Source organism: Dipodomys ordii, unplaced genomic scaffold (assembly GCF_000151885.1).
Source record: "Dipodomys ordii isolate 6190 unplaced genomic scaffold, Dord_2.0 Scaffold3, whole genome shotgun sequence".
Taxonomy (NCBI): domain Eukaryota; kingdom Metazoa; phylum Chordata; class Mammalia; order Rodentia; family Heteromyidae; genus Dipodomys; species Dipodomys ordii.
The window spans coordinates 29512432-29525287 of record NW_012267219.1 but is presented as its reverse complement, the minus strand read 5'-3'; the positions used below and the strand labels follow the sequence as shown (position 1 = coordinate 29525287).

The 12856-nt window shown below is 35.7% G+C and overlaps 1 protein-coding gene and 1 pseudogene across 2 annotated transcripts in view; both read left to right on the top strand.

Moving 5' to 3' along the window:
- The window catches only part of Cdk17 (cyclin-dependent kinase 17), a 69566-nt gene that overhangs the window by 43869 nt on the left and 12841 nt on the right, over nt 1-12856 (top strand). For both annotated transcript variants that reach the window (XM_013021499.1, XM_013021509.1), the window contains 6 exons: nt 2544-2669; nt 6489-6545; nt 7422-7536; nt 8381-8475; nt 8992-9054; nt 11440-11563. In XM_013021499.1, coding sequence (XP_012876953.1) covers nt 2544-2669; nt 6489-6545; nt 7422-7536; nt 8381-8475; nt 8992-9054; nt 11440-11563 — 580 coding nt within the window. The remainder of the gene's footprint in view (nt 1-2543; nt 2670-6488; nt 6546-7421; nt 7537-8380; nt 8476-8991; nt 9055-11439; nt 11564-12856) is intronic.
- Nucleotides 1513-1917, top strand: LOC105986969 (annotated as a pseudogene).

Here is a 12856-nt window from a genome sequence, read left to right as displayed (position 1 = left end):
CTGAGATCTAAACTCAGGGCCTTGTGTTTGCTAAATGGGCACTCTACCACTGAACCACCCTCCAAGCCCAGAATTCTTTTCTTTATCAGTACTATATATAACCTTAAGGACAGAAGTTGATTATAACTTATAGCAGTATGTACTATACATTTTTTTTTGGTCGGTCGTGGGGCTTGAACTCTGGGATTGGGCACTGTCCCTGCACTCTTCAACTCAAGGCAGGCGCTCTACTGATTGATCTACAGCTCCACTTTCTGTTTTCTAGTGATTTATTGGAGATAAAGAGTCTCACGGACTTTCCTGCTGGGGCTGGCTTTGAATCACGATCCTCAAATCTCAGCCTCCTTCATAATTAGGATTACAGGCATGAGCCACCGGTGCCTGGCTGTACTATACATTTTTAAAAATAATGTTCTATCTGGGCACCATGGCTCATTCCTGTAATCCCAACTATTCAGGAGGCTGAAAGTTGAGGATGACAGTTTAAACCTAGTCCTAGAAGGAAAATTTATGAGACTCTTTATCTCCAGTTAACTGCCAAAAAGCCAGAAGTGGAGCTGTGGTTCAAGTGGTAGAGCACTAGCTTTGAGCACAAAAACTCTAGACCGTGCCCAGGTCCTGAGTTCAAGCCTCAGGATCAGCATACACACATACATACCCTTCCCCCCCACATACAAAATAGTGCTTTGCAAAAATACTGAACACTTGTTCTTTGTTTAGTTGGACTTTTTTTTCTTGCTTCCTTTCTTTTGGATATTTGATGTCACTATTGTAGCCTAGGCTGGCTTTGAACTTGAGATCTTCCTGCTTCACCCTACTGAGTGTTGGGTTTACATGTATGAACTCCCATGCCTGGCTGAACATTCTTTTTTTTTTTTTTGGTCGTGGGCCTGAACTCTGGGCCTGGGCGCTGTCCCTCAGCTCTTCAGCTCAAGGCTAGTGCTTTACCACTTGTGCCAAGCACCACTTCTGGCCTCTTCTGCTTATGTGGTGCTGAGGAATCGAACCCAGTGCCTCATGCATGCAAGACAAGCACTCTACCACTGAGCCACCTTCCCAGCCCCTGAACATTCTTTTTTACTGTTATTGAGATAATTAGAGCATCTGCCCTTTGGTTGATTGCATTTTCATTATTTTAAAAAATTAGAACAAATAAGGAAAACAATATCTGTTTTCTAAATGATAATACTTTCAACCTGTAGGGATGAGCTTGATTTCTGTGTAACTTTGTACAATATGTCACAAGATTATTTAAAATTCTTTTTGCTGGTACTGGGACTTGAACTCAGAATCTCGTGGCTGAGCCATGCCTCTGACCTAGCAATTTGCTAGTTAATTTTAGAGATGGAGTCTTGAGGATTTTTGTGCTTTGGCTGCCTTTGAACTTTTGCCTTTGATCTTAGCCTCCTGAGTAGCTAGGATTATACGAGTGAGCCATTAGTGACTGGACTTAATTTTCTTCATAATATGTGATTTAAAAAAATTATAATATCTGCTCGGGGCAGTGGAAGCTAGGCGCTGGAGTGAAGATGGAAGACTTCCAGGCTTCAGAGGAGACTTCTTTTGTGGTTGACGAAGTGAGCAACATTGTCAAAGAGGCCATTGAAAGCGCCATCGGTGGTAATGCCTACTAGCACAGCAAATGTAGAACAAACTTTAAGCCAACTCACCAAGCTGGGGAAGCCATTCAAATACATTGTGACTTGTGTCATTATGCAAAAGAATGGCGCTGGATTACACACAGCAAGTTCCTGCTTCTGGGACAGCTCCACTGACGGAAGCTGCACTGTGCGATGGGAGAACAAGACGATGTACTGCATCGTCAGTGCCTTTGGGCTGTCCATCTGGCCCCCGCGTCCAGCCTGGGCTTCCCATGTCGCATCTCTACTCCATCTCTACTTTAACCACCAGCTGTGAATTCAGTGAATACCTTCCTCTTTGCATGTGTTGTGGCAGTCTTCAAACATGTAGAGAAATAAACCAAATGACTGTCCAGTTAGACAGTAATTTTTTGTAGTATGCAGCCCGTATTGCCACGTCTTAATCCTGTATTTCTTTTCAAAGGTGCTAAAAATTGAAATCTGCTAGTGGGAAACTTTCTCTTTCTGAAATGATTCAAATACGCTAATTTTCCATACTTTATACTTTTGTTAGTATAATAAATTATTCAAATTTAAAAAAAATTATAATATGCTTAAAATATGTTAGTTTTAGGGCCTATGTCTAGATTTTCTCTAAGATCAGAGGCAAAAAGTTCAAAGGTAGCCACGTTTTTATCCCAGTTCATATTCTATAATTAAAATACAAATGCTTTTTTCATTGACAGCAATAAGAAAATAGTCTGAGAAACAACTGAATCTTTTTTCACTATTTCTTTAAAACTACATTTTAGAGCTTTGTTTATAATGAATATTTTTGTCTTTGGTATATTATATATAATCAATGTAGGGAAGGTAACTTTGCAACTGCAATAAGACTTTATCTCCCAAAAAAGAATGTCTGGTAATGATCATGAATTCAAACTCCTCTTTTTTTTGTTGTAGGATTTAAATAAGCGGTTATCCCTACCTGCAGATATCAGAATACCTGATGGATATCTTGAAAAGTTGCAGATCAATAGCCCACCATTTGATCAACCCATGAGCCGAAGGTCACGTAGAGCTTCCTTAGTAAGTGCCTGGTCTCTGCTTCCTTAGTGTTTGGTTGCTTAGACCTACACCGTTTGATCTGCCTGCTTGATTTTTCTGGATGAAAACATTCTCCCTCTCTTTCTACTATGTGCAACCACAGGACAAATGCTTTACCATTAAGTTATATCCCAGGCCCTTGGATTATTTTTTTATTTACAACTGTTCAATACCTAAATTTATTACATTACCTTCTAAATACTGATTTTTTTTGTTAAGGATGTATTGGAACTTTTAAGATACATGAATATTAGAACAAAAATTAAAGTAGATTTTATTTTGGTTAAGTTTTATTGGTAAATGCTATATGTGCAGAATGTCTACTACATACATCTAGATAGATGGACTATTTATGCTAGGTATATTAATATATAGATAATACAGTGAGATATCCAAACTGGTCATACATATAGTAAATATTTGTAGCATTAATGTAATTATATAACTAGTACCAGGTGAATAAATAAAAATTTCCAAGTCCTTCTTTCCATCTAATACCAAAGATTACTTTTACTTGCATGTGTCATATTGTTTTGATTATTATCTTCATAGTAAGTGTTAGTACCTGGACCTTTTTATTCTCATTTATGAACACACTCTGGTTTTTGTTGATGTTTTGTTTAGTTTTTGTGCCAGTCCTAGGGTTTGAACTCAGGGTCTGGGCACTGTCTCTGAGCTTTTGTGCACAAGGCTAATGCTCTGCCACTTGACCCATAGCTCCACTTTTAGCTTTTTGGTGGCTATTTGGAGATAAGAATCTGGGGCTGGATCCCTGATTCTCAGCCTCCTGAGTAGCTAGGATTACAATGGGTGAGCCACTGTGCGTGGTGACACTAATTTATTTATACAATTCTTAACATTTTCAGTTTTTGTTTGTGTTTTCTGTTTTATTATTTTGAGGCAGAGTCATGTAGTCCAAACTTTCCTGGGGTTTGCTTTGTAGCTGGGCTGGCATTGAACTAACTTATGACACTCCTTCTCAGCCATGTGAAAAATGAGTATACGCCACTACACCCAGCTCTTTTTTCTAATTTTTCTTTTTTTTTAATTTTATTTGTGAACATACTGTACAGAGGAGTTACAATTACATGGGCAGGATAATGCGTACATTTCTTACCAAGCATTGCAGCCTCCTCCTTTGTTTACCCTTCACATCCCTTCCCAGCCTCCCCCCTCCCCCTCTTTTCTAATTTTTCTTAGTCAAGCTTTAAAACTTTTGTGATTATAAATTTTAAAATTTGTATTAAAATGTGTTTTAAAGCTGGCCTCAGTGACTTATGCCTATAATCTCAGCTACTTGGGAAGCAGAGATCAGAAAGAAGATACTTTGAAGCCAACCTGGGCAAAATTAAGCTGGGCATGTTGACTTGTGCCTCTCATTCTATCTACATGAGAAACATAAATAAGTAGATTTGTGGTCCTGGCCAGTCTGTGTATAAGTTCATTTCCCTATTAAAAAAATAAAGCAGAAAAGAGTTAAAAGGTCAAATGATGAAGTACCTACCTAGCACATGCAATGCCCTGAGTTCAGACACTAGTCCTACTAAAAAATTATACAGCTTTTACAAACATATGGAAATGTATATATCTATATTATGCAATATGTATCCCAGTATGTGCAGAAAAATACAATATGTATTTTTGTCATTGGCTTATTTTGCTCTGTTAGTATTTTGTGTTTTATCTGTGTTATATGTGGTTACAGTTCACTTTTTGCCTTGTATGATGCTATATTGCATAACTGTACTGTACTTTTTGTTTTTGAATGTATTACACTTTATTCAAATTTTAATAGTTTTTACTAATGTCCTTTTATCTATCCCAGGACCTCACTCAGGACACATTACATTTAGTTATCATAGCTCATATTAAGGATATTGGTTATCTGATTGGCGAAGTTCTACTTAATACTCATTTGTGGTTCATAAGAAATGAATTATTTTAGTGGGAAAGGCTACATGCAAATAGTCAGGATTCATTGGAGCTCCATAGCACATACAATGTAAGAGCAGGCTAGAAGAGAGGTTAGAAAGTATAATGTGGTTAACAGCAGATTTTGTAAGATGAAAATTATTAGAACTGAAGCACTCAAAAATTCCATCCTCACATGTCCAAGGGATAAAAATCAATTACTGTTAGTTACAGTAACAGTGACCTGTAAAGAACCTCTGCATGACTTTCACTTGCTGTGGAGCTAAATTAGAACTACATCTCTAGGATGTTATTATAGCTTTGTAATTGTCCTAAAATACGTTGTGAGATCCAAAGTAAGCTAGAAATTTCCCATAATATGTACTATCCCCACAAGTTACACTAAATTATAAGAAAACCTATTGTAACTTACAATGTTTTATGCATATTTTATGTATAATATCATGTACATTTATAATATAATATTTTATGTATAGTTTTATAGTTCATAAGCTTTTATAAGAGCCATCTGCACGGGAATTTGCTTAGGGATATGAAAAAAATGAATTATTTCCTTACAACAAGGGAATATCAGGAAAAAAGAACATATTTATTTTTTATATTAAAATATAAAGCATTTTGTGCCATTTCTAACTTGTTTTATAACACTTATGTAATATGAAGTAGTGTTCAGCTACCTTGTGAGCTTGTAGAAGTGGGAATCTTATCTGTCATTCTCACCACACTCCAGCACCTAGCATTGTGCTTGCTAACTGTTAAATAAATGAGCTTTGTCCTCTGTCCTCTGAATAATTTCTGTAGGAGAGCTAACTGACAAGCTAGTCATTATATCTATTGTTAATCTCATCAAGTTCAGCGAATAAGAAATGCAAGCAAAGTTTTCTAATGTTCCCATTTAAAGATTCAGTAATTGCTATTTGATATAATCATTAAATTCTTAAGGTTGAAATTATTAAAGTAGGAGATGCTTTTTTATTGTTTGAATTATCATCTTACAATTCACTAGTTAAATCTACCTTTTATCTGAATTCTGCCAGCCTACATGTATTCAGTACTATTGTTTTTATAAATTGGTTTTAAATTAAGCTTAACTTTCTAATTATAGTACAAAAATTCACTTTCTCTTTTTATATATGTATTTTTAATTGACACAGTCATACATGTTTTAGCATTTTAATCCATCTATACAATGTGTAATGAACCTGAGTAATCAATGTGTCTGTCACCTAAATTACATATTTCTCTGTGAGTGGAACATTCAGAATTCTCTGTACTAGCTATTTCAAAACATACAACTAATTGCTGCTAACCATTTTCCTCCCTCCCTCCCTCCATCCCTCCCACTCTCCCTCTTTTCCTCCCATCTTTTGGTTTATTTTTTCAGTATTTAAGGCTTGAACTCAGGGTCTCTTCTCACTTGGCTTTTTTGCTCAAGGCTACTACTTAAACCATACTTCCACTTCCAGCTTTTTCCTGATGAATTAGAGATAAAAGTATTTTGTTCTCTGACTCAAAATACCCCCAAAAAACTAGGGCTGGAAGCATGATTCAGCCATAAAACATCTGCCTAACAAGTGAGAAGAACAGAGTTCAAACCCTAGCATAACCATAAAAGAAAAAAAAAAACTTCATAGTATAAAAGTAACTGAATCTATAATATAGATTGGCCATTTTCATTATGAATTTTTATGATCTTGAACCTCTTTTGTCCCAGAAACAAGTGTATTTTAAAACTAAGGATGTTCAACAACTGGAATGTAGATTTTTTTCTTTTACTATTACTAGATTCTTTAGCAAAGTTTTAAAAGATGAGAGAAGTGAATTGAAAATTTCAGAATAAATGCTAAATATATAATGGTTTATTTTCAGTCAGAAATTGGATTTGGGAAAATGGAAACCTATATCAAATTGGAAAAGCTTGGAGAGGTGAGTAATTGTTTATTTTGCTCTGAAAATCAACAGACCATTAGAAGGAATTAGACCACTTTGAAATTATCCCATCCATATGAGAGAACAAAAGTATTTTTGGAAATCATTATTGAAGCACAGAAATTGTGCTTTCTTGGTAGCAAAATAGGCATTTGCTTGTTATCTTCCTGACAGTCTGCTGTCACATAAAACACTGCGTGAACATTATGAAAGTAAAAACACTGTCTTTAGAGAGAAAAACACCTACCATCAAAGAGTGAGCAAAGTTAAGACTTTGTCTTGAATTTAACACTTTCTATAGAATTACTACTTTAAAATAAACTGCCTTCCACAATAAGAAAAGGTAAAGAAATGTTTTAGTTAATAGAGAAACTCTTACGGAATATTTTTTGAAGGGGAGTTTTCAAAGATTCTGAAAAGTCTGGAAACTGGTAAATTTTCTCATAGTTCAACAGCATAATTATATTTTTATTAAACATGCTCAATTAGTGTCCTCTGTCTTCATAATTTCAGGTAAACTACTTTTTAATTTTAAAACTATTGTTAATTTGAAAGAGTGTATAGAAACTAAGATAAGGACTGTTTTTATAATTTTGAGAAGTTCTGTTGTGTTAGAAGAATATGGCAGCTGCATATAGAGCTCAGCGTCTGCTGCTAATCCCATTGTGGAGTTTTCTTTGTAAGATAGAATTAAGCACTAGAAGTTAGAAATTCAGTTAGGGTTCTTCATTATACAGGTAGTGTCTTGATGTTCCTGATATGTCTTTTTTTGTTCAAAACTGGGTCTCAAACTCATGCCTGATGCTTTCACTCATTGGCTGGTGCTCGACTAACTGAGACTCCTCTGATGTCTTTCAAAAATATGTTTTATAGGGTACATATGCAACAGTATACAAGGGAAGAAGTAAATTAACAGAAAATTTGGTGGCGTTAAAAGAGATCCGATTGGAACATGAAGAAGGTGCACCATGTACAGCCATAAGAGAAGGTATACCCTTTACACTGAATATTTGAAAACCAAACCCAGATGAGGGTGTTTTTTACAAATAAAAAGAGCTCAAGTTTATATAGAAATAGCAGGTGATTAGAAGATATGATTTCTAAAACAAAAAGATGCAATGAAAGGAATTAGTTGAATATATTATTATTTAGTTTATAGTAAAATTCTATGATGTCTTTAAAGATCAGTGACAGATAAAGATTTGACTTAGGAGAGCCAAGCACCAGTGACTCACACCTGTAATCCTAGCTACTCTGGAGGCTGAGATGTAAGAATTGAGATTTGAAGCCAACCTGGGTAGGAAAGGCCATAAGATTTTTATCTCCAATTAACATTGTTTCCCCCTTCCCTCGAGCCCCCCCAAAAGGTAGAAGTAGAACTGTTGTTCAAATAGTAGAGCCAATAGCCTTGAGCAAAAAAGCTCAGGACAGCACCCAGGACCAGCCCTCCCCCAAAAAAAGAAACCCAAAAAATTGTCCTAGGAATATGTTATATATTGGTACAAAAGGAACATGATAATTATAAATTAGCTGTATAGATTAATCAAATATAAGAAATAAACAGATATAAACATTTGTGGTAATATTTTATTTAAAAAGCTATAATATTCAAAAATTATTTGAATATCTCGATTGATAATGCAGCTTGTGCTTTATATCTAAATTCTAGAATCTCAGAAAATTAATGTTAGTGAAAAAAGTCCCAGAAAGTTGAGCGTTGTAATATTGCAGATAATTTGCAGTGGAAATATAAAATTTAAATACTAAATTTACTTAAGGTTTTGCAGTGTGATTACCACAGACGACAAATAACTTTCTTTTTTGTTTTTCAGTTTCACTATTAAAGGATTTAAAACATGCAAATATAGTAACCCTACATGACATTGTTCACACAGATAAGTCTTTGACTCTGGTTTTTGAGTATCTGGTAAGCACTTAATAAATATTTAATATTTAATTTTGCTTTCATAAAATAGCAGAACAGGCCTTTTAACAGGTTAATTAAAGGTAATCATAGTTAAATTATATGTGAGGTTCATCCTGCATTTTTTTACTAAAAACAGCAATTAAAAAATCAAATGCTAGCCAGGCACCTGCAACTCATGCCTATAATCCTAGCTACTTCAGGAGGCTGAGATCTGAAGATTGCAATTCGAAGCCAGCCTGGGCAGGAAAGTCTGTGAGACTGTTATCTCTAATAAGCTACCAAAAAGCCAGAAGTGGAGTGGTAGCTTAAGTGGTAGAGTGCTAGCCTTGAGCAAAAGAAGTTCAGAGACAGTACTCAGGTCCTGGGATCAAGCCCCAGGACTGGCTCCCCCACCCGCACCCCCTACCCCAGCGCCGCAAAAAAAAAAAAATCAAATGTTACTAAACGAGTCAGTGTGCACCCTGAACATTCTGCATCCTGTAGTAAAGTGCTGTTTTTTGTTGTTGTTTTTTCCAGGATAAAGACCTGAAACAGTATATGGATGACTGTGGGAACATCATGAGCATGCACAATGTAAAGGTATGTTTCAATGTGTCATTTTAAATTTTGTCTAAAGACGAACTTTTTTTCACAGTGAAATACACCAGTTTTGTAACTCTTTATTAGAATTTTCTTTCTCTCTCTTTCTCTCTCTGTCTCTTTCTCTCTGTCTCTGTGTCTCTTTGTGTGTCTCTCTCTTTCTCTTTCTCTTTCTTTCCTTCTCTCTCTTTCTCTCTCTTTCTTTCTTTCTTTCTTTCTTTCTTTCTTTCTTTCTTTCTTTCTTTCTTTCTTTCTTTCTTTCTTTCTTTCTTTTTCTTTCTTTCTTCATGGGGTTTGAACTCGGGCCTGAATGCTGTCCCTTAGCTCTTCAGCTCAAGGCTTGCGCTCTACCACTTAAGCTGCTGAGCCCCTTCTGGTTTTAGCTCTACCACTTAAGCTGCTGAGCCCCTTCTGGTTTTCTAGTGGTTTATTGGAGATAAGAGTCTCATGGACTTTCCTGCCCGGGCTGGCTTTGAACTGCAATCCTCAGATCTCAGCCTCCTGAGTAGCTAGGATTACAGGCATGAGCCACTGGCACCCCGCTTTATTAGAATTTTCTGTAAGCGTTAAATAGATTATTGTCTTCGGAACATATTTACTCAGTTTCTATTATTAGTATTCATAGGATTAGACATTTTTGTAGAATTATTTTAAGTCATATTTTTTTTTCTTTTTTTCTTTGGCAGTACTAGTGTTTGAACTTGGGGCTCTGTACTTATTAGGCAAGTGTTCTGCCACTTGAACTATACCTTCAATCCTTTCTTGCTTTTTTAGGTTATTTTTTACATAGGACCTGCCATTTTTGCCCTGGGCCAGTCTGGATCATGATCTTCCCAGTTTCTGCCTCTGAAGTTGTTAGAATTACAGGAGGGAGGCACTGTATCCTATTTAAAAAATACTAAAAATTATGAGCTGACTCCAAGCATTTGACATAGTTGTTCACACTATATTTCTTTGACCTAAGAGGTGTACTCCAAGTTTAGAAAAGACTTATCCAAACTTAATTGATAGCTTGAGAAGCTATTTTGGAAATAGGTTGTCCTGTGTGTATGTTTGAGACATTTCTATTTCTGTAAGTAATAACTATAAACTTTTTTCTTTTAAGTTGTAAATTTCAATAAAGGAGAGCCAATTTCTGTTAATAAATGACATATGGACAATGCATTGCTAAGAATTTAAGAACAGGTCTTTCAAAATAGGTGTGTGTGTAAGAGAGAGAGAAGATTTTTTTAATCATATTTTATATTTTGTTATGAATGTCATTTATGTACCTTACCGTTTTTAATTTTGCTTTTCCTGCTTTTGAAAGAAAATGATAATTTTGAAAGATAATGATAATTTTGAAATAAAGTAATTATGCGTTATTATCAGGTTTATATCTTTCAAGGTAGACCCTTTCAATCTACATGCCTAGCTAAGCTTGGAAAGTGGCTTATAATTTATTCGTTAAATGGTTCTGTTCAAGATGCATTGTACTGATAATCTAAGTTGTGGAATTGAAACTACTTTGTACAACTGCTTAGAACAAAATTTAAAATTAAATAAGGTAGGAAAAACATATTTTCAAAAAATAAAAAGTGTATGAGAAGAAACACGTACAATGTAGAATCTGGATGTTTTGCTGCTATTAGATGCCCTGGTTTTTTCTTTATTCCGTGTTTTTTCATCTAAAAGTGAACTGAAGATGTATGAATTTTCAGTACTTGAGAATCTTTTATTCTAACCACAAAGAACCAAGATGTGATCCTTTTTGTCACCAAAAGTCCACAAACCTTCTACCATTGGCCTTATAGTAATTGCTTTCTTCTAAGAGCTATCTGTTCCAAACATGCACTGTAGTTCTTATGTTCCTTTTGAATCACAGCAGACCTTGGGGAGCCAATAGGAGGTGCTGAAACCAGAGTACCCAGGAGATGGAAAGAAGCTCTCAGGTTATTTTTGTAGCAAGGACTTTGCCATTCTTGTTGATACCTCAGATTTTCCATAAAATAAATTCTGATGCCTTATTTTAAAGATGCTGCTCCAAATCAGATTTAAAACATTATTTGCTTGAATTTTAAACTATAAGACTTTAGTAAGTCTGTAAGTTTATAAGGATATATCTAAGTTATTTTAATTAATAAAAGCTATTGCTACAAAGGCCAAGTATTATTTATTATATCTATTTTCATAGATATCAGAATAAATAATAGGAAGATTGTTCATATTAAATAACAAACTATAATATTTAGAAGACAAGTAAAAATTCATTGTTCTTTGAAAGTATAAATACTTGTTTTTCTTGTCATATGGTAGAGTGGCTTTCCTGCTTACCATAATTTATGTTTATACCAAAGTATGTCTCATTATTTGAAAGACTTATTTTCATTTTATTTTTTCCTATAGCTATTTCTATATCAAATTCTACGTGGTTTGGCATATTGCCATAGAAGAAAGGTGTTACATCGAGACTTGAAACCACAGAACCTTCTCATTAATGAAAAAGGAGAATTAAAGCTAGCAGATTTTGGTATGGAATAATGAGATGTTTATAAATGCTTCCAGGTAGATAAGTTTAAAAGAACCATTGTCATGATGTGTCATCACTTTTATGTGGATTTGGAAATTTTCTTTGCAGTCTACAAAATAAGCTATTTGATAACACTTTGGTGGATGTTGGTTTTTAGCAGCAAATATCAAAAGTCATGGGTTGTCAGGCATATTCCCTAGACCCCTAGTGCTCTTGAGATTCTTTCAAGCTAAAAATATACTATCAAAATTACACTAAGCATTATTTGTCTTTTTCACGGAGTTAATATTTGCACTGATTCAAAAGCAGTGAGAGAGTTAACTATACAGATTCCTTAGTATTTGAGATGACAGTGCCACCGAAGCATTTCATTCTGTTCTTCACAGCCACACGTTTTTAGGAAAATAATATTAATTATGCTTAAGCTATTTGGTGCAGCAGTAAAATTAATTAAACCTTTATCCTTACATATAAGTCTTTTCAGTATTTGTTTTCTGTGTAATAAAATGGGAATTGTATATAAAGCACATGTTTGCAGACATTTTTTTTAAATGACTGAAGTAAGTAAACCTGTTATTTCAGTGAAAACAACTGAAAGATTTCTGACTAGAAGTTAAATTGAAGTTTTCAAAAAAAGTAGATTTAGAATATTTGGAACTGGAGGGCTGGGAAGGTGGCTCAGTGGTAGAGCGCTTGCCTTGCATGCATGAGGCCCTGGGTTCGATTCTTCAGCACCACATAAGCAAAAAGAAAAAAGCCGGAAGGGGTGCTATGGCTCAAGTGGTAGAGCGCTAGCCTTGAGCTGAAGAGCTGAGGGACAGTGCCCAGGCCCAGAGTTCAGGCCCCACGACCGGACCCCCCCCAAAAAAAACAAAAAACAGAAAATTTGGAACTGGGACTGGGAAGATGGCTCAGTGGTAGAGCACTTGCCTTGCATGCATGAGGTCCTGGGTTCGATTCCTCAGCACCACATATGCAAAAAGAAAAAAGCTGGAAGTGGCGCTGTAGCTCAAGTGGTAGAACGCTAGCCTTGAGCTGAAGAGCTGAGGGACAGTGCCCAGACCCAGAGTTCAGGCCCCACGACTGAACCCCCCCCCCAAAAAAAGAAAATTTGGAACTGGGGCTGAGAAGGTGGCTCAGTGGTAGAGTGCTTGCCTTGCATGCCTGAGGCCCTGAGTTCGATTCCTCAGTACCACATAAGCAAAAAGAAAAAAGCCGAAAGTGGCACTGTGGCTCAAGTGGTAGAGCGCTAGCCTTGAGCTGAAGAGCTGAGGGACAGCTCCTAGGCCGAGT